The sequence below is a fragment of the Cyanistes caeruleus genome, chromosome 9, assembly GCF_971803275.1.
Source record: "Cyanistes caeruleus chromosome 9, bCyaCae1.hap1.1, whole genome shotgun sequence".
Taxonomy (NCBI): domain Eukaryota; kingdom Metazoa; phylum Chordata; class Aves; order Passeriformes; family Paridae; genus Cyanistes; species Cyanistes caeruleus.
The window spans coordinates 32,504,924-32,526,480 of NC_141709.1; the positions used below are offsets into that span (position 1 = coordinate 32,504,924).

At 43.8% G+C, this 21,557-nt stretch overlaps 1 protein-coding gene and 1 long non-coding RNA gene across 32 annotated transcripts in view; one reads left to right on the forward strand and one right to left on the reverse strand.

Moving 5' to 3' along the window:
- DOCK7 (dedicator of cytokinesis 7) overlaps positions 1–21,557 on the reverse strand; it is a 91,723-nt gene that overhangs the window by 20,683 nt on the left and 49,483 nt on the right. For 11 of the 31 annotated variants that reach the window (XR_015290413.1, XR_015290414.1, XM_086901764.1 and 8 more), the window contains exons 15-33: positions 21,105–21,222; positions 20,280–20,350; positions 19,432–19,570; positions 19,157–19,258; positions 18,818–18,904; positions 17,851–18,082; positions 16,389–16,553; positions 14,846–15,015; positions 11,133–11,237; positions 9,861–9,950; positions 8,752–8,847; positions 8,516–8,656; positions 8,285–8,398; positions 7,036–7,206; positions 6,210–6,349; positions 2,645–2,814; positions 1,715–1,869; positions 908–1,090; positions 362–497 (exon numbers count right to left, since the gene is read on the reverse strand). Coding sequence is in view for 29 of the 31 variants with exons in the window: in XM_086901764.1 (XP_086757890.1) it covers positions 362–497; positions 908–1,090; positions 1,715–1,869; positions 2,645–2,814; positions 6,210–6,349; positions 7,036–7,206; positions 8,285–8,398; positions 8,516–8,656; positions 8,752–8,847; positions 9,861–9,950; positions 11,133–11,237; positions 14,846–15,015; positions 16,389–16,553; positions 17,851–18,082; positions 18,818–18,904; positions 19,157–19,258; positions 19,432–19,570; positions 20,280–20,350; positions 21,105–21,222 (2,585 nt within the window). In the remaining 2 variants the exon portion in view is untranslated. The remainder of the gene's footprint in view (positions 1–361; positions 498–907; positions 1,091–1,714; positions 1,870–2,644; positions 2,815–6,209; positions 6,350–7,035; positions 7,207–8,284; positions 8,399–8,515; positions 8,657–8,751; positions 8,848–9,860; positions 9,951–11,132; positions 11,238–14,845; positions 15,016–16,388; positions 16,554–17,850; positions 18,083–18,817; positions 18,905–19,156; positions 19,259–19,431; positions 19,571–20,279; positions 20,351–21,104; positions 21,223–21,557) is intronic. The other 20 variants (XM_086901774.1, XM_086901773.1, XM_086901772.1 and 17 more) reach the window with 4 other exon arrangements.
- Positions 18,438–20,986, forward strand: LOC147651764 (uncharacterized). The gene is made up of 2 exons (XR_015290419.1): positions 18,438–18,606; positions 19,117–20,986. It is a non-coding gene; the product is annotated as an uncharacterized LOC147651764 (long non-coding RNA).

The window sequence follows — 21,557 nt, forward strand, 5'->3', positions numbered from 1 at the left end:
CTCCTTAAGTCAGCAGAAATGCCAGGCATTTTCAGAGCTGTCAGAGCAAGATCAGGCAGCTTGCTTTCCTCTCTGATCCTTGAACAAGACACTCTGGAAGATGCTACACTGGAAAGAATTAAGGCAAGAACACCCCATAAATGAGATGTGATCTCACTTAAAAAGGCAATCAAGTAACAAATAAATTGCCTGCAATTCAGGAAAAGTACAGGGATTTTGCAGACCCAGGTAAGGATACTGCAAAGAAGCTTTCCTAGGGGCCTCTTTGTATCCCACACCACAGATGGGTGCAAATAATTGTTGAGGATGGAAGGAGCAGTTTTTGGAAAAAAGGGATGGCACAGAGGACTCCTTTACTTACCCAGCTGTCCTCTACTCCTTCGGACCATTTCCTGCCTTGCCCCTATGCTGCCCAAAATTGCTTCTTCAAGTTTGGCTCTCATGTCTTTTGACTTCTTAAACGTCAGACTGTTCATTCTTTCAAACACTTTCTTGCCCTGCAAGTTCCAAACAAAAGCATGAGGGGAGATTCTTTCAGTTTGGGATATTTGCTAAGAGCTAACAACTCAAAATATCTGAAGACATGCAGTAAGAAAGGGATACAGATGAAGCCGGTAGGTAGATAAATCACTCAGATGCCAGCACTGCTACAGAAAACTCTCTTTTCAAAGTGACACTGCAGCAGATGAGGGGCAAGCAGCACAAACTGCCTGAGAAGTGGGACAAGGCACAGACACTCACATGGCCGGAAAGTAAACATGGGAAAAGCCTGGCCTTGGGATTGTGAATACAGGAAATACTTTGGAGAGAGCAGGAAATGCCTTTCTGCAGTCGTATAAAGGATGGAAGTGTAACAGTCCTCAGCAGGGCCCAGGGGGGACTCCAGGAGGTTCCCACTTGGCAGTACCTTGTACTCAAAGCAGGACACACAGAGATAGAGCAGGTCCAGCAGGCGGTTGAGCTGCAGCACTGACAGGTCAGTGAACCACTTCTGCAGGACGCTCTCGTCCGCGTTCTTCAGCACCCAGAGCAGGCAGATGAGGAGGCTGCGGCTGGACTCTGTTGAGAAGGTGGAGTGCTGCCTGCCACTCTGAAACACAGGTCAGGACAGTGCTTCACACCCACACATTCCAATCACCACAGAGTGAGAGTTTCTTCCCTTGAGATAACTGTAACAACCTCAGCAGTTAAGCAGGGGGGCTCCATGTTATCTCATGCATCTATCGGTGTCTCACTGAGAGGGCACCTAAATCCCAGCTAAGTGGGGTCATGGTCCTGGAGTAAAGGCAAGAGAAGGAAGAAATGGAAGGGTCTGCCTGCTACCAGAATCAGGATTCCCTCTCTGTGCAGAGAACAGGGAAAATGGCTCTCCTTGTCTTCAGCTAGGTGGGATTTACCTGAGGTAGAATTTGTTCTTAGGGCTTAAAGCTCATAGTGACTACTTGCACTTCACAGAGCTTTTATAAGATTGTTTCAGAACAACAGAATCTTTATCAGGAAAGAGAATTCTCCCACTTTCTGAGGTTTGTTGGTTTCTATCGCTCCTTGGCATTTTCATACTCTGATACAGACACAGCAACATGCAAACATGCTTTGTTCCCCTTGTTGCTCTCCTCTGCACACCCAACTACAAACTGATGTGGGTCCCCACAGAACCTGCTGAGTATTTGCTGGTTGACTGAGGGTCAGGAAATGGAAAGAGATGGATTTGTACCGAAGAAGGGAGAAGAAAACTGCTGGGCCTGGTGAGCTGGGGGACAGAAGTCCCTGCAATGGCCATGGCCACAGTCTGGCTGATCATGCTGCCACCCTCGCTCTCGTAATCGTCCACGGCGACACAGCTTGGCCTCCCCCGCTGGTTGTGACTCTCTGCAGAGAAATACAGGACTTTAGTCAAGCCCCAGCTCCAAGGCTTCACCCCCCAGACTCCACCCACAGTGCTGGTCTCACTGAACTGGGAATGCAAACTGAAAATCATTCCACTTGAGGGGTGCTGCAAAGAACAGGACAATGATTTGAGGGCCTGAAAGCAAAGAAAGCAATTCCCAAGAGCAACCTACACAACCTCAGTACCTAAAACCCTTCTAACAACAGACCTTTTGTCCCTTTTTTTTTTAAATCCCTACTTGCAGCTTTACTGTGCCATTAAACTCAAAGGATGTAGAGGATAACTCTAAATTCCAAACTATTCCTGACTGGACTCCCCGCTCTGATTTGAAATAACCTCTGCTGCTCAAAGCACATCTGGAAATGAACTGCTGGTGGAACACATGATAGGAGGAAGGAGAAGAACTCTGCTCATCCTTTGGATTTAGGGACTCCGGTAGAGTGTGAGGGTGACTTTTTAAGCAGGTCAGAGACACAGATGGAAGCTGGCTCTGCATTTACATCAGCCAGTGGGATGTAAACTAAAATGCACTGCTTTTTTATTTCATGCCAACAAGTGGGCAAATGCAACTTCTGAGTGTTAACAGGCATTGAAGGCACATTTGCAAGTGAAAACAAACATGAAAAAAAAGTCAAAATCACAACTGAGAAACAACCTCATCCGACAGCAAAAGCACTCATATTTCAATTTTAGAACCCAAACACCCAAGTCTGGTGGGCAGATGAGCAGATAGCCAAGGCAGAGAATATCAAATACCTGTGAAATCATAGAGCTGAGGCACAGTTTCCATGATCACGCCAATCAGAGGTAGATACAGCATTGCCACCCGGGCCTTTACCTGGGGGTCAGCGTACCGCGGGTCCGAGTCGTGGCTGGACAGCAGGTTGTGTACCATGTTGATGACCTTCTTATGCAATCCAAATAAACTGTTAAAAGACAGTTGGGTCATGCACATTAGTTAATATCTTCAAAGCAAACTCTCTTTTGTAACTAAGGGGGGGCTTCAAACAAAGGGGGTAAAAAAAAAAATCCCGTTTTTTATTTTTAACTTTACACGAACTGCCGTTGCATGTGGTTTTTTGATCTCCCAGGGATTTTACAGATGGCTGGTTTTTCACTGTGCCTTGTAAAATGGGAAAAAATATCTGATGGAATGCACATCCAGTATAATGTGAACACTCTCATATTTTCCATTAAAAACCCCTGAAGTCCCAGCTACTGGTATGCATTGAATCTACTAAAAACCACTGGAAAAACTTAGGGAATTTGTAAAACAGGGAGAGAAACTTGAGAGGACAGCAGGTTTAGTAAAACTATTCATTGTATTCTTTTTTTGTTTCTATTTAACACCATTTACAGAGACACAAACCCTCCTAAGCCAAAGAACATTATTTTAATTCAATGATCAGGAGGTTTCTGCTCCAGCTCCCCACCCTACCCCATGCAATTACTGAACCAAACTACAGATCCATGATTCTGAATAAAAAGTGGCAAAGACATGAAGGGATAGAAGGAAAAATGGCCAAAATGGCTTCTCTCATTATTCAGATACAAACACTGGCAGAGCCCTTCTGTAGGGCACCATGTGTGACCCTCCTCAAAAACACAAAATCTCCCCTGAATCTCTCAAGGACTCTGCTCCTTTCAATCCCCTCAGCCACCACGCAGAGGCAAAACTCTCCCAGAGCAAATAGCAGGCTCTCTCTGCAGCTATTTGCTTCTGTAGGCAAACCAGCCAAGAAGACACTTTACCCCATGCATGAAGCAGCCAAGGAAGCTCAGACATTAGGCAGTAGCAAAACATAAGCTGCAATGTTCAGACCTGAGGTATTAAAACAAGTGCTGAATTTCAGGCAGTATCCACTTTATCTGAAAAGTAGAGGTGAGTTCTGGTTAAAAAAAGAGGCTTTGACTGGATTTTTGGGGGTTTGCAGTTGACTATAAGGCAGTACAGCTTGAAAGGACATCAGCTACTGGAGCTGCAGATCCTCCCTGTGGCTTTTAATCAAGCCATAATGAGATTCTACAATTGCTTGTTTGTGTAATTAGTGAGAGCCTTAACAACTAGGAAGGAAACACTTATTTAAGTGACTGGTTCCTTCAGATTAAGGATAAAGAAAAGTCTTTGTATTATTTTGAAGGAGTGGCACCTAAATCGTGTTTTTAAAAATTCAAGGGAAACTATCCCACGAGCCATAAAACTGTAGATAGGGAAAACATCCAAGTTAGGGATCCATGGATTTGTCACTTTGCCAAAGCTGAGTGGGCACCGTGTGGATCGATCCATGGTGGAGAGGAGGAAATGCAGCCCCCTGCTCTTCCTGCCTGATAAGGCAGCGAATCGATCTCACCACCCTCTCTACATCCCTTCCCTTATCTCAGCCCTGGCCTGGATTTCTGTCAACACCCACCCTTCTGCAAAACTGACTCTGGCACTGAACTCTGAGGGCTGAATTCTGATTTTCTTGCTTCTGGCACGCAGCCTTGGCCAGGATGGGCAGCGTGGGCGCTGTGTGTGATGGCCAAAGCACGCTCGCAGTGTTTGTAGAGATAACTGCGCAGGGCGCAGCTGTGGGACTGTCACGTTCAGCTGGATCCCTTCCCCTGCACACTTTGTTTGTCCCATTTTCCAGGCTGCAGGGCTGCTCTGTGCCCTGTCACACTGAGGGATGTATCCAACACACACCTCCAGACATCAGGAAACTGACTCCTGTCCAACTCAATCCAAAGAGTTCTTATAAAATGAGCTAGAACTAAATGTATCTTGCTAATGGAGCAAAAAGAGCAAGGACAGAACACATTTAAGGGTCTGGATCACCTCTCAAGGCCTAAAGCAGGTCTCTAAAACAATAACTAACTAGATGAACAGCCCTTTCCACTCCTGCTGCAGGATAATGAACTAGGAACAAGTCTGAGATTTCTCCAGTGGTGGCCACAATATTTTATGGAAGGCAAGTGTGAACTCTCTGCTGGCGATACTGTATGACTGTTAAGTCTTCACAGCAAGGATAGAGCAGATCTGAACACACTTGGTTTACTTTATCTGATAGATCTACCAGGAGAAATGCAGAGGGTTTAAGCTTGAGAAGTCAACAAACCTGAAACTCCAGATTTTTCTGGAAAACTGAAAAAAAAATCATCAATGTTTTACAGGTATACATTGGCCCCAAATTCAGGAGCTTTGGTCAAAATGCATCTCCAGAACTGAACTGGTACCAGGGGGCTTTTTCTGACCAGACAAGGTTTGAGAGAGGAACTGCCTCCCCAGTGGACACCAGAAAGCTCCTCTGTGCAGAGATTACCATCCTGGGCCAGGCTTAAGGGCTTGGTAGGCAGGTAGAAAGCAGAAAGTTTGTGAAGAACAAGGGCAGGCACACTCAGAGACAGGGCCTGATTTCTAACCAGTGAGCAGGATGCTCCTCTGGCACAAAAAGGATTTCTGCAGAAAGCACATGTGGGTAAAGATTTGCTGCTTTTTCCATTTCAGGCCAAACAAATGGGACTGCAGTGTGTTATGTATATATACAGGAAAATATTCCAGTTTATGGCATCACTTTCTTCTCCAAGAGGAAACAGAATGAATGTTTAACTCCAGAGACCTCTTGGCTAAGGGGCAGAATTAACCATGAATCATCAGCATTTGTCGACTCGGCTGATATTTCTGAGTCTACCTTGAGAAAAATGTCTGTGAGGGAACTCAGGACTGTGGAAGCAATCAATAATTTCCATTGCAACCTGTTTTAAAGAGGCAAGGCAGAAAACAGCCCTAAATAACACAAGGAACAGACTGCATGTCAGGACTACAGGAGAAAATTATTTGCTGCACAAGCCAGGCAAGTCACTGACAAAGTCTGCGTGCTTGACTCTATTTGTCTATTTGTGTAACCCACAGGGGCCTCATCAATGCATAATTTACAGTTAAAAAGAGCTGCAAGAACCACGGGCAAAATATATTGTAACATTTAAAATCAGCAGCAAGAGAGGCTTCCTAAATGTTGGAAGTTATTTTCCTGTTACATTTGAGAAAAGCTATTTTCCTTTCAGAGCTCCAGCCATATCCCTGTGGCATCTGGGGGCTCCAGCAGGAATTTCCTTCCCTTCTTTTCAGCTGGAAAAATGTGACTGAAATCAGGTTTACAGAGTCTGGGATAAGGAAGAAACCCAAGGGCCAAGAAGAAAGAAGATTCTTAAATCGCCGTTTTCTAATCATAGATTACAAATTTATATGAATTCCGGCCATGCCAGGACTTCCTTTGCATCCACCATTGGCTTGGAATTACAGAAAGCTCATTGGAAAAAACAAAACTTTGTAAAGATTTACCCTTCTGCATCAGGATCTAGAATGACAGCCAGTTCTGTGAGCACCAGCCCAGCCAGGTAATGCTGCTGGCGGAAAGGCAAAGACAACTCAAACATATTTGCAATCTTCTGGTCTTGGACATTTGTGGAGAACCCAGAACTCTGAAAAAATCAAGTTTCAGAAGCTGCATCATGAATAGAGTCAAAGCTTAGGAAATACATAAGAAGCAGTTTTCAGAATTAAAGACAACCTCACGCCTTTTTTGTGTGGATCAAGGCACATCTACACTTAAATTCCATCCCAGCTCAATAACCCTTCCATTAATTCTGTTTGTTGTTATTGTCTTCCCCTGTTAGGAAAGTTAAACCAAATAACCTTTAAAAATGGATTGGTTAAACTTTTAACTCAAGGATGCTCTTATTCAGACTGAAGAAGGCTTTAATTTGATTTCGTTTGTGTGATTTTGCAACTAATTAATCCACTTGAATGACACACTAATTCAAATTACTTTTTCTGAGCAGGCCAGGACTAAGCTGCAGGGACCTCAGAAGTCCCTTGTGTTGCCAGGAAAGGGTAACAGTGGACAAAGTCTTTTTTTTTATGGCTTATTTGTGTTTGTCCAATACAAGAGAGGACCAGGTCCCTAAGGACATTGACAGCAGGATATGGGTACTCTTCCTTCAATAATAAAAGATCCAAAGAAATCAGAACCTATGTGGCAGGAAAAACTGATTTCTAACTGAACACTTCCAAAAATATTAGCACTGAAGGTACAGTGACACAACTGCCCCCGAGGATTTAATTCTCAGCGCCGAGCTCAAGTTGTATTTCCCAAATTTCTCAGTACCTGGGAAGTGGCTGAAGACACGGATGGTGATGGAGATGCAGGTGGTGTGAGCAGGCTGCAGGGTAAATTCAAGGTGACATAGTGCTCGTGGCTGCAAATGATGCGCAGGAAGTCCAGCCTCAGAGATGCCAGGTTGCTTGGATTTGTTAAGGAATACAGCTTTGAAGACACCTGGAAAGTCCAGCCCACAGCATTGCAGTCAGCACCAAAAGAAAGTGTAACTGCGGGGTGAGCCCCCCTGGCCCACTCCTACTCCCCAAAATCACTCCCAAAGCAAGAACTGGGGAGTTTGGTTTCATTAAATGGTCACAGCCATGTCCACAGCACTTTTTTGTGCCAGAGCTTAAGTTCCTGATGTGCAGGAGCAACACAAATCCCAGACATACTTCCCAATACAAGATCTATACACCAGTCCTATTTAAATAACCAAGATGATCTTTAAGGTCCTTTCCAACCCAAACCATTCTTTGATTCTATAATTCCCACATCCTATTTATTGATTTTAGCAGGAAGTTGTGAGACCACAGTGTGATGCACTAACAGCTCCAAGATGTAGGGTTTTTCAATACATACATCTTTTATATATAAAAATCTAATTAATGACACATAATATATGTAATATACAGCAGGCAATTTAAAATTCTAAATGTGGGTTGTTTTGCTGTTCTTTTGCTCCTTACAGAGAATGTTTTAGACTCTATGGGGAAAATGAGTCTAAGCTTAGTCTCACTTCTCACCAATCCCTTGTTGTCTCCTCTGTACACAGTGTCAGAATGGATGTTTGTAGTCAAACAAAACTTTGTGGTTCAGGGTGATTTCCCTGTCACACAGCAAATGAGGAGCCTTCCTTATGGGGAAGGACACCCTGCATCCCCCAAAGGATGGAGAAGGAGCACAGTAATCAATATGATCATCCAGGGTCACTGTGTCCTTAAGAGACCATGACAGTCTGAGCTCCCTCACAGAACCTCCCACTAATTTTTGATTAAATTACTCTGAATGTGGTGAGCAGAGGGAATAATTCTCCCTTCCTGCTGCATGTCCTTTCACTCCAGGGAGCGACTCCTAATTCACAGTTAAGAGTGTAATCAGGGAGGCGTAAACCCTAAATCACCTCTGAGAATGCTCTGCTCTAGGAAGACCTGAACAGTGGAATTCTGTGTCCATATTTTACTGTCTGTCCAGAGAAATTTAACAGTAACAGGCTCTGCCATGCTTCAGTTAAGCCACAACATTTATCTGCATTCACCTGTTTGTAGCAGGTCTTAATAAGAGCAAAAACAAATCCTCTGTCCATGATGGACAACAATTCATTGAGGAAAAATGCCAGGCTGGTGTTGAGCCGCTCCACCATTTCCGTGTCCTGGAGAGAAGGAAGAGAAAACCAGAAAGCAGATGAAGAACCCTGTGTGTTTTCAAGCAAACAAGAGGCAGGAGGGCTGGTGGCTGAGCTGGGCTCAGTGTAATTGTCTGCCATCACCTTCTGGAAGCGGGAGACTATATCACCAGCGATTGTGCTGACCAGTGCAGACACGTCATCCATGAAGCGCTCCGGGAAACGATTCTTCCTCGGTGCATCCAGTTTGTCAGCAAAATACAGATGATGCACCATGCTCTTCACCTACGGGGATATAAATTACAGCAGAGCCACTTGCAGCTGTTGCTGGTTCTGTCTGAAAGCAGGGGCTGGGAAACATCAGGGAGGTGTTTGCTCACCATCAGCTCAAAGAAGAACCAGGCCTGTTGCAGGGCCGCCTCTCGCACGCTCCCGCTGCACACAACCCACTGCAGGGCCAGCTCCTCGTGGAAAAGCTACAGAGTTAAACCCAGAGTCAGCCCGAGCCTCCAGAGCAGCTCCCAGCACAGCCCCCATGAGAAATGTCAGCACGGTCCATGGCAAGTATGGCAAACAATGAGTTAAGCAAACTAAATAACTGAGGACATGACAGCAGTGGTGGCATCCCATAAAGAAATCCCCAGCTAACAATGAGGGATGAGGTTATGACATGTGGTGTGAGAAATGTTTCACAGCATCTCGCTCCAGGATTGAATCTCAAGTGTCAAAAGAATCTTCCGCCCGCCCCCAAGAAATAATAATTAAAAAAAAGGTTGGTGCTCAAATTAGTTTAGTTTAAAAAGTCTACCTTTCTGCCTGGTCTGATTTTTGCAGGAAAAAGGAGTAAAAAGTGGACATATAAAGTGATTTATACAAAGATGTATATTTACTGTGAGAAAGGACTTAAAACAATAAGAAAGAAACATGGGGCTCAAACTGTTCTTGGATTTCTCTTCTTGGAACGACCAACCCACAGACTGACAGTGGCAGTGACCACATTTTCATTACACAAAAGCTCTGGCATTTTGCCTTTCTGACATTGCTCACAAGTTTCTCATTTTCCTGTAAGGGAGTTCACTTTCAAAGTGACTCCCATTCCCTTTCTAGAGTCTCTCTGGATTAACACCTGGATAAGTGAGCTCAGCACACCGAGCCATCCAACATATTTTTATTTTGCACACAAAATGTATCATTTATGTGTCTAGACAGTGCTATTCATATTTTTTGAAAGCCAGTAATGAACTGGCCCCAAACACTATAGCCATTAAATCAGACAAGATCATTTAATTCTTCCCAATTTAACTCCAAATACTTCACATTCCCTACAGCCTGGATACTCAGAGGTGTTAAGCACCAGCAGTTCCTAATGACCTTGGAGGGGGAAAAAAAAAATAAATCAGGCTATAAATAAAAGAATAAATTGCATCATGTTTTCAGAATGACTTGACCTCCCTGCCCCACAATATCAATTGTCTCCACTGAAATCTACCTTTTTGGTTGGTAATCGTCCTGTTAATGTTTGTAAGAAACTTGACGTCTCAGTGTGCGAAGACATACGATTACAACTTCGATCCGTAGCCTACGGAGTGGAGATGAATGAATGATGACAGGACATTAAAGTTTGCCGTGGATGGGTTTTGCAGCTCAAGGACAACGAACGTTTACAAAAATACTCTTCCAACTGTAGGGTTTTTACAGGTTTTTAAGCATTCTCATACTCTTAGGCATTTACAGATTGGGTCTAAACAAAACGACAGCAATTTTGACTGGTTTTAAGGCATACAGGTTATATAAAGAACTGCATGTTCTGATGCACAAAGACAATGCTGCAAAGCATGAAACTTTTCCATTGTTGCATTTTATCAACATGCACAGGAAATACTTGGAATTTCAGCCCATACCTCTCAATCTACCGGAGGCCAAGCGTGGGGGGATGTACCCACAGCCACGCTGCTGCTGCCACGGGCAAGGGGAAAATCACTCAAGTGCTGCTTCTGATGGAAATAATTTGCCATGAGATCAAGCGACCTGGACTAAATATTTTGGGAGGGCTGATGAACTGGGAAGGAGGAGCAGTTGAGAGGTACGTTCAAGGCAAACATGCAGTGGAGAGCAGCAGGCAACAGGGGCTAAATAAACTCTTCCTGACTGAAGCTGCTGTAAAGTTTTCATACTTTGCAACACAGAACAATACAATTGGCCCTGGAAAATTACTGCCTCCAGCACTCAAATTGACAAATGTTTTAAGAGAGAATTTCATATGTGGCAATCAATTTGGGTTCACAATATTCCACTCAAACAAGTCACGAAGGATTACTGGATGATGAATACTAAATGCTTGATGAGAATGGCAAAATGGTTCACGACATCGAAAGGAATGGTAAACATGGACAAAGTATGAAGCTGTGATTAATGTTCCCACTTAGAAATGTGCTCCACCTGAAGCTGAAACTAGTGTGAGAGAAAGAGAAAAAAAGAAAACAAAAGCAGTCACAGCATTTACATTTCACAGACCAGCAACCACTGAAATGAAAGGAGGGGACACATTCACGCAGTCGGAAGTTTTTCATGCAGTGTGGTGGGGTGATGGGGGGAGAAGATGAGAATTTGTAAAATCAAACTGAAAAGTTTTCAAACAAACAATTATGGGGAAAAAAAAAAAGAAAAAAAAAGAAAGAAACCACCAAAACTGGAATATGCACTGAAAGAAGGATGTTCTACAGGGAAACACCAGGGAAAACAAAGGCAGAAAAACCTCTACTGAAGACACCACCTGTGTTGACTCTGCACTTGGGCTGGGGTTGGATCCCCATGGGGCTGCTTTTGGACCACCAGTGTTTACCCAGGAATTGGAGCGGTCTAAGCCCTGGGCATGTAATAGAAAGCAGTTGGGAAAGGAAAGAAATATTACACGTTGCATGCCATACAGCAGTCAAAGTTCAGTCCTTACAAGCAATCAAAGTGGGTACACTGCAAACACATCAGCACTTAGAACTGTTGGGGCAGCCTGAGCTCTCAGAGACATTGGGTCCAGAGGATTATTTTATACCTTGCATACACACAGAACATTAATCCTGTCAACAGCTCTGATCTGGCTTGTCCTGTCTGAAATGCTTGACATTCCAAAACTCTCCTCTTCCTGAACAATCCCACTTTGTTCAGTTTAAACCCATTCCCATAGGTGAGATTTACAATGTGACAGGAAAACTGGTGCTGAGATGTGAGGATGCTCTCTGAGGTTTCCAGCACCTCCAGGATAGTCCAGAGCTCATAAGCTCTACAATTGATACAGAAGTGCTGAGAAACTGAAGAGGCTGACTGTCAACCCTCACAGGCTTCCCTGCCTATGGATAAAAGTCCAGCACTGCTGGCAGAATAACCATGTGGACAGGATTTCACATGGACACTCAGGCATTTCCTCTGGGCACCGTGGCAAAGGGAGGAAAGAGCATGTACCTTTTCTGGAACCAACCTGCTCTGCCAAGCAAAACATTTGAAAAATCATCCTGCTTTTCAAAAGCTCAATCTAGCCTGTACTCCAAATCCTACTGCAATGGATCATTTTAGCAAAATTATTGTCAATCCCCTCCTCTCTCTGCTCTCTTCTCCTTCAGGCACTCAGAAAGAAGGAAAAATTAAACCTGTGCTGTCACCCAGGCTGCTCCCAAATCAGGAACATTCAGGGGGATGGAGTGGACCTCCCTGGGTCCCAGGAAGCAGCTCTGACAGACACACTTCCTTATAAATACCACACATTGATTTTGACAACCCTCACCTGAGTGACAGCTTCCATCGCATTTCTGTGTCAACTTAGGGCTTTTTCCCAATATATAAAGAAAAGGTGCAGCCCATTTCATTTCAGAGATCAGCATCAGCTGCAAAGTCCAAGCCAAATCATCTATTTCTCTCAGCAAACCAAAATCCACCTCAAGGTTGAACCTGGCGTGAGAGCTGTAACCTGGGATTCAAACCATTAATCCACCGAGCTCCTCGAGGCAGAGCTCAGCAGTGCTGTAATTTTGCTTAAGATGTCCAATAAAAAAAATACTGAACACATAAGGAGAGTGTTTTAATCTCAATTACTTTTTGGCAGGAATAAATCAAAGCCCTGTGCCCTGCTCAGCCCCATAAACATACTTTATTTTGCTCACAGTGATTTAAAGTCAAAAGGGCTTTGCAGAATGCTGAACTAAGCTCTTGTTTTGTAAAATCAGGTCTAATTTTGAAAATGCCTTTATCTCCCTCACATTTTTCTCTCAGGGTTTTCCTAATCTTGTCGCTCTGGTTCTGAGCATAACAATTAAACACACACTGTGTTTGCAGAAGCGAAAGTCATTTGGTAAAAATTTGGAAAGGGAAGGATTCTTTCCTCCTCAGAAAACAAAAAAGTACAAGAGCTTCTTATTGCTTGGCAGAGCCACTCCAAAGCTCACAAAGCTGTTGTTAAATTCTGTGCTGCCCCTGGGGTTCAACCTGCAGCTGGGTCTGTGCAGGAACATAACCCACATCTGTGAAAATCCACTGGCAGAGAAATGAAACTCCACAATGTCTTCTGAGGTTTTTTTCCAGCGCATCTCCAGCATTTCAGGATCACTTTAAACATGTCTTTTTAGATATTTAATAAACTTTCTTTGGTGGGGAATAAAATTTACATGGCTTCAATTCACAAATGATGGCAAAAAAAGTGACAAACCCAAGACCTCCTCTGCCTAAACAAAAACCTTCCAAATCCTGCAAAGAGTTTTCAAAATGAAGTAACAAGGTGATAAATGAGACTTAAAGCACTTATGCCACACCTCTAAATACCTTACATTAGAATAAAAAATAACACAAGACTGGACTTTGAAGACCTCCCTCAAACAACCAAAAAACCCACAATTTGTATTGTTTTAAAGCAGAAAACTTCCTGTGATAGGGAACCTGCACCTCAAATTAGAATCTACCTGAGAATATTCCTTAAGCCATTACTTGGAGAAACAATAGGGATTTTTGCACCCTTTTACTCATGTCAGCCCCTCAAGAGGTGTCTTACTTTTGTCTATCAATATTAAGAAACAGAAATAATTATACTCAACCAAAAGTCTGTACAGCCAGACTGAGGTTAATTCCTGATGCTCAGATTATCCTGAAGGAAACTTTCCCCTCAACAATTATCCACGGAACAGGTTTTCCTTTAAAGCCTGGAGTACACCTCTGGAAGAAAATCTCTCTTCATTTTGTATTGTGACATTATTCACCAAGCCAGCACACATTAAACTTCTGATAGCCTGGGTAAATTCCGTATGCACATCAGTGCCTGTGACATTTCACAAAAGGTCAGGCTTGTTTAATTAGCAAGATACCGAAGTGGTCTTTAAAATATTTCAAGACTTCTAAGTCCAGCTTTGATGTAAGAAATAATCATTTGCCTACCCACAATTCTTCAGCCTCTTATTTGGTCAGCAAATTATGTTATTCATTTAAAACTGGTAACCTCTTCCTCAAACTGTGTTTTTCTTGCTCTTATAAAACCCAGCATCAGCCATGTCAAGCCTGTCTGGTCAGGGTGGTGGCTTTGATAACAACCTTGCTCCCTAAACTGCTGAAGGAATTTAACAGCTGAATTTAACCTGAAAGGGCTCAGGAATTCACCTGTGTTGAAAGAGTGAAAGGTCATGGTGGGAAAGAGCCTCACCCTGGTGAAGTTATCACAGTTTAAAGAATAAAAAAAAAAAACAAAAGAGAGAGAACCCCAAAGCAGCTCAGGCACTCCTCTGAAGGGAGAGAATTACCAACACTGCTTTGTCCTGGCTCATCCCACCCATTATAGGCACAAAATGAAGGGCTCAGATTGGGACTGTGGTGGCTCTGTGTAGTCAGAAGTCAGCAGGAGGAGATGGATTGACTGACTGGTCCCTCAAGAGCCAGAGTACAACCATGCTGGATGCTCTGCATCCACACTGGAGTGTCACTTTCTGGTTTGGGGAGTCAGTGTGGGAGTCAGTCCCCCTGAAGCTCAGCTGGCCAGGCTGTGCCTCTCACCAACCATCCCAAATCCTCTCTGGGCCATGCAGGGAGCAGGAATATTCCTGCTGAGTGCAAGATACCCACTCTGGACATGAGGAGCAGAGAAATCTGAGCAGCTGAATGCAGAGGAGAGGAGGGAGTTTGGGACTGGGAGTGAAGAGGGGGTAAGAGGGTGCAAGATTTGGGGAGACATAACATAGCTGGGCACAGGATTTGGCTGCTGGCCGTGCAAAAAGTACAAACCCAGAAGGACTCCTGCCCTCAGCTCCCACACTTGTGGAAGCAGTACTCCAGGATGGCTCCAACAAGACAGAAACCTTCCAAGGAGCCGTGTTCCCATGGCGCCAACAGCATGGGAGAAGGGCTGAGGAGGGGCTGGGACAACCACCAGGCCTTTTCCTGGCATTCAGGAAGGAATGGGAGGTGCTGGGGCTCTGAGGGGTCCCTGGCAGGGTGGGACAGACGTACCTTGGTGCCGATGATGGAGCGCACCTCGTCGTCGGGCGAGGTGGGGGTGCCGGAGATGTCGGGGTTGCTGTTGCTGAGGCTGCGCGAGCGGTTCAGGTTGAGGCTGGCGGGGCGCACGGCCGACCTGGCCATGGTGGCGTAGTGCACTGACCCTCCCAGGCCACCAGGACCTGTGGGGACATCTGGTCAGTGTGGCTGTCCCTCACCCAGACCCCCTCAGGACACCCAGAATCCTTCAGGACATCCAGACCCCCTCAGGACACCCAGACCCCCCCTCAGGACACCCAGAATCCTTCAGGACACTCAGGCCTGCCTGGTCAGTGCGGTCATCCATCACCCAGACCCCCTCAGGACACCCAGACTCCCTCAGGACATCCAGACCCCCTCAGGACATCCAGACCCCCTCAGGACATCCAGACCCCCCCTCAGGACACCCAGATCCCCTTCAGGACACCCAGAATCCTTCAGGACGCCCAGGCCTACCTGGTCAGTGCGGTCATCCATCACCCAGACCCCCCTCAGGACACCCAGACCCCCCTCAGGACACCAAGGCCTTTCCTGTCTGGTCACTGGCCATCCCTCATCCAGACCCCTCAGGACACTCAGACCCCTCAGGACACTCAGGCCTGCCTGGTCACTCTGGCCATCCCTCACCCAGACCCCCTCAGGACACCCAGCCTCCCCTGTCCAGCTCTCCAGCATGGGAATAAAAAGCTGTTTTATCTTCTAGGAAGCAGGAGGCTCTCTGTGGGATTGTCTTTAGCTAATGGGATATTTTCCAGACCTCACACTCAAAACCCACCACAGGTGGGCACAATTTGAGGTACAAAACCTTCCCAACACCTCTCAGAGCTTTCCCACTCTGTGCCTGAACATTCCTTCAAAAGCCTGGTTTTCCATGGCTGCCACTCACACTACCTCTTTCCCATCCCTTGTCCTCAGCAGGGCTGGGATTAGTTTCCCTCTTGTACCCAGACATGTGTTTTCTTGTTTTCTAGTGTTTTACACTCCTGCTTTAAATATATAATGTCTATATTTTGTATGTGTACATAAAAATAAAGACATTATATATATACACATACATTAAAATATGTAAAATATTATATAAATAATAAATCAAATTAATTTAAGCTCTATTTCTCAAATCAGCCTGACTTTAGTCATCAACAAGTCTTTGTTTAATTGATGGATAATACCCTTTGGATATCTATTCTATCCAGCCAGTGTTTAAAATTTTGCTGGAACTGGATTAAAATATTAAAGTTTTTATGAAGGAGACTGGGAAACATGACAGGCCAGGAGTGCATCACACCTGTCCCATAGAAAAGTCCCTAAAACCCCAGTTTTTTGCCATAATTCATGATCCTTCAGCAGTGACACTGTTACTTAAAATCATCAAATAATTAAATCTCTGACACAACTAAAAGTAATTTAACTCATTTTTAAGTGACAAGCAGACACTTGGAGCTCAGGAACACCTGGCAGCAAGTGGCTTCTGCCCTCTTTTAACCAACTTGAAATTAAAAAGAAAAGAAAGAGCTACCTGGTGATGGTGAGTTGGGATAGGTGTTGGGTAGGCGAAAAACATAATAAATATAGGAGGCAAGAAGGCTGTTCCTGCCATGCTGGTCCTGGTTGCCATCCAAGTTCTTGTGAAGCCTGTTTATGATCGATGCCATCGCTTCAAAAGATGCTTGGCCCAGGTTAACTGAAAGCAAAAAAGGAAGGAGTTTGGTTTAGACTGCAGCAGGACCCAGGGGAAATCCTAAATGTGCTGTAGAGGGTAAATGGTGGAGCTTCTTGGAGCCTAGCAAGCCTTTCTCATCCCAGACTGAGCCTGGTGTTTGAACCAGGTCTAACCAGCCCGAGAGCAGGCCAGCTGTTCCAGTGATCAGCTGCCACTCTCATTAATAATAAATTTAATGAATTTAGGCTCCATTTCTGGAACCAGCCCAACTTTGGTCATCAGCTGCAATGGTAACAAGATCAAGTCTTTGTTTAATTGATGGATAATACCCCTTGGATATTTATCATGCTCTTCTCAGTTAATTATTTCACCTATTTAAGCCTTAGCCAAAGGACAAATTTTATCACAAGAACAATTTCATTTTATTTTGAGAAAAAAGCTGCTCTGAAAATGAACACAAAAATCTACACACAGACCGATGCAGATATTCTAGAAGAATTAAGGTTGAATAAAACAGTAGCTAGAGAATGAAAATCTTATTTAAAATAAATCCAGTCACTAATGTCCATAATATTCCATACAAACTAACTACACGAATACAGAGCAATGAAAGAATGAAATATTGAACTATAAAATAAAAATGCAGATAAATTCTTCCCCAGAAAGATTAAATAAATAAATGTTATAGCTAAGAAAATATTTTTACAAGTATTTTTAAAGCAGTCTTAGATCCTAATATTCCACCATGTCCAAACTCAGGTTTCCTACAAAAAAACATCAGCAAAAACTGCTGTTTAAAATACTAAGGATCTAATCCTGACTTAAACTTGAGATTTTTTGTACTCTCAGAGCTTAGCCCTTCTCAGGGAGCAAAATAAGGGATTATTCATGCTGGCAGTATTGGATCCACAACAGGAACATGCAGCATCTGTATTTCCCTACTTTATCTACTTGCAGATTTTCCAAGGTGACTAATAAAGTTGAAATCCCTACTTTCTGTCAGGAAACATGGAGACACCTTAACAAGCTCCAGTGGTCAAAACATGCTGAGCACCCAGGAAAATCAGGCTCTTTTCTGGTGGCTCAATTTGAAAACCAAATTCCCAGTCCTTCTTAGAAGCTTTCTATTAAATATTGCTCCTGTGTATATCATCCCAGATCTGGATGCCAGCATGTTTTATTTGGGAGACACTTGGTATATTAGTGGCACTAAAATAAAGCATAAAAATGGACTTTTTTACTTCTACATAAATATGATAAAATTGGAAATGTCACACTTTCAGCTATGTAATTCTCTATAAAACTTTAAATAAAATACCTATTTGGCCTGCAATGACAGGAGGTCTTACTACCAGAAGGATCAGTTTGTCAAGCAGGAGATGAAGAAATCGCACTACCGGCTCCAGTTGAGAGGAATTTAAAGCTGAAATGCTGCTCTTCAGTTCATTTTCCAAGTTGTTTTCCATAATTCTCATGTCTCCTATTCGCACAGGGAACATGTGCTCATCCAGAGCATGGACAAGTGCAAAGAACTTGTCGAGGTAAGGGTCCTACAACAAGCAAAAAGCCAATAATCAGCAAGAATCTCCAAAATATTTTCGTTTTCTATGGATCTGTGTCTCATGGATGGGTTCTCGCCCTCATTTTTCTATCTGGGCATTTAATCTCACAAAATTAGCAGAAATTCAGTATCTTTGAGAGATCTGTCCGTATTTAATTCTAATTCTAGTTTAGAGGACCCACAGATTGTGTATTCTGAGAAAAAAACAGAAAAAAATGCACTAAAATCACATTACTATTTACAGCACAAATAAAACACGCAGAAGTCATCAAAATGACACAGTGGGAATTAATAAAACAAAAGCTGAAATGATTAAACAAAATGACTGTCATCTTTATTTTCAGATCAAAGACAGACAGAGGGAAAATACAGGAAGAAACAAAAGAGGAGAAGGGGAAAGGGAAGAACAAGAAAGCAAGAACAAGAAAACATCCTTTGCCTGGGCTGTGTTGGAGCTGCTGTATCAAACACAACAGGCTGAGGTCTGAGAACACTGTTGACCATTCACCCCCTGTGAGTAAAGGCCAAACCACTCATATTTTAAAGCATAACTTCTCAAATATACCCTCAGCAGAATGTGGAAAAACAGGTGTGCTGGCTCAGAACTAAAAATGAGATTGTAATTTCACTACAAGGGATTGTTACACCCTTCACAGCATCAGCTCTGACAGTGTTTCAGCTGTCAGAAGATGACTCAATTCCAGTGACTGCTCTCAGCACCTACCTGAGTGTGGAGGGATGACACAGCAACAACTTCCACGTTGAAAACCCCTTTGTGGTTATCCACCCACTTCATCCCAGGGAGAGGAACCTGCAGGTGGAGGGAAGAATGAGAGAGGATGTGACAGAGAGTTTAGGGTCTGCTAATTAAAATTTCATTTATTTTCATTTATTTTGGTCAGATCACACACAAACATAGCCACAAACAAGCACTGAAATTCTGTCTAAATTTAACAGTATTTAAGGAATAAATAAATGCACACACACAGGTATGTACACATACATCCTCTCATTTTTTCTCAGGTGTATTCTGCTGGTTTCCAGCAGGCAGAACTCAGCTCACCTCTGGAGAAAGCACTGAATAAGCCTGTGGTGGCTTTTCCAATGACACGGGAAGACAGAACTGACCCGTCTTTAACCGGCCATTCTGAAGCATCGGGATCCACTGGAAAGAGAAGAAAACAACAAAAGCACACATTTCTTAAGGCTTCTCTGAGCTTTCACCAATTTCTCAAGCTCTCCAATGGGATATGAGTTCACAGGGATGCTAAACAAAGAGACAGAAATTCATTTGATTGAATCCCATGCTGAAAAATGTAAGGATGGAAATACACTCACGGTGTAGCCAACTGGGGTCTCCAGGGGTGTGTTTTGTTTTTGTTGGCAACTGACGTGGTAGAAAGTAAAAAGCAGGTGGTGGTGGTCTGTCAAAGTGGCTGGAAGCTTAATCTTGATTTCCTCGTGAAAATCAGGAGATCTGTGCAGAGAGCAGAGCCTCAGCTGAGTCACCCACAGTGGTTTGTTACCTTGTGCTTGAGATTGAACCCTCTAAATTAAAGGATCTGCAGAAAAGGGAGCATATGGGCTATCCCAAGGGATTAAAGTTCCCTTTATGATCACCATGGACTGGAAAAACTTCTAATCCACAAAAAAATGGGCAGCAGCCTTGTCCTCCTCAACAGGCACTCAGAACCACATGAGTGATTAACTCTCATCTCAACGTGGACACTGCCACAAGCCCGACCTGCAGGACAGGAATCTCCCCTGGAACATCTCTCCCTGGAACAGCTGCAAAGCCAGGAAAATGTTCCTGCTGGATTCAGCACTCCTCACCCCAGCTGCAATGGAATTATTTTCAAGACCAAGGAGTTCCAACTTGTACCTAATGCCTAAAAGGCTCCAAGACAACAACGGGGGCACCTGCTACTTTGAGTTTGGAACATAAATCTTCATGACTACTGACTGGAGTTGTACTTGGAGCATCTGCTGAGCTGGGCTACGTGCTGAGGACCACACAAAGCTGATTTGTACCACAGCAAACAAAGACTCTGTCTCCCACTTGTCACAAAACTCTAAGGACAGCATCAAGTGGCACTGCAGTCACTGTGAGTGCTATCCAGATGCTGATTGTTAACTAATTAACACCAGTCACTGGTGAGTAACTGCACCTCCACACTGTGTTTTACCTGTTGTGATACACCACAGCTGTGTATGCTTCTTTGGAAAACTCAGGACAGCTGGATTTGCCAAAGATGACCTGCAAAAAGAGGAAAAAAGCACAGAAAGTCTCCTATAAAACTGCCAGGAATTTGTTCCATCATCCTGCAGAGACATTTAGAGCTCCATCTATTGTGCACCTGTACAGTTAGACTTGCTTGTTGCCAGCCCCTTCACTTAGAGGCAGCACTTCACTCAGTCACTGAAAAGGCACAACTTAAACAACTCCAGTGACACGTGGACACAGACAAGGCAGGAGAACTGATGGATGGAACCACCCCTGCACAGATCCTCTCTGAGTGAGGATCACTGCTGGCCCTGAACAAAGCTGTCACCTTTAATTACTTTGTCATGGAAGCAAACCTTCTATTCCAACCATGAGCAGCGTCTGCTGCAAACACAGAATCCCAGAATGGGATAGGTTGGAAGGGAATTTAAATCCCATCTTTGGAATGAGACAGGGACACCTTCCACTATCCCAGGTTGTTCCAGGCACCATTCAGTCTGGCCTTGGACACTTCCAGGGATGGAGAATTTCTCTGGGCAACCTCTGCCAGGGCCTCACCACCCTTACATTCAATAATCTCATGTTAAAATTAACATTAAATGAATGTTAACGTGCTCCACTGTTACCTTGCAAACTCTACACAACTGCACTCTTTGCTCTGAAATATAATTTTCTATTCCTCTGAACTTGTTATTTAGAAATGCATTTCAGTGAGGTTTAACACAGGGGTTTCCTGACTGCAAGGAGTGCTCTGCCCTTCCCACGGAGCACAAAGAGGTCCCCTCACCGGCATGGCATTGCTGGGATCCTCTCCATACATGAACTGCACTTTCACTGTGATGTTCCTGGCAGATCCCTGGCGGTTGGCGAAGTTAAGGCTCTGTGGATACACATAAAGGAGGTTCCTGCAAGAGACAAAGGCAGCAGGTGATGAGAGGGGTCACACCTTCATTAACGCTGTTATTTAAACCTCTGTGGAAATGCTCAAAGGGAAGGGTTTGACATTTTCCATTCTCTCAGATGCAGTGCACACCCAGACAAACAATTTGTCTTTGGTAATGACCTCTTATTTCAGACATCATTTTTAAACTCTTATCATATTTTGAAACAGTTCTTGTTTAGAAGGATACTGGAAAAATCCATCTAAAAATTTCCCAGTGATTCTACAATCTGAGAAGTTCAAGTGGAAAGAAAACATATGAATACAAAAGCTTTACTTTCTTTTACTTTGTATTTTGCT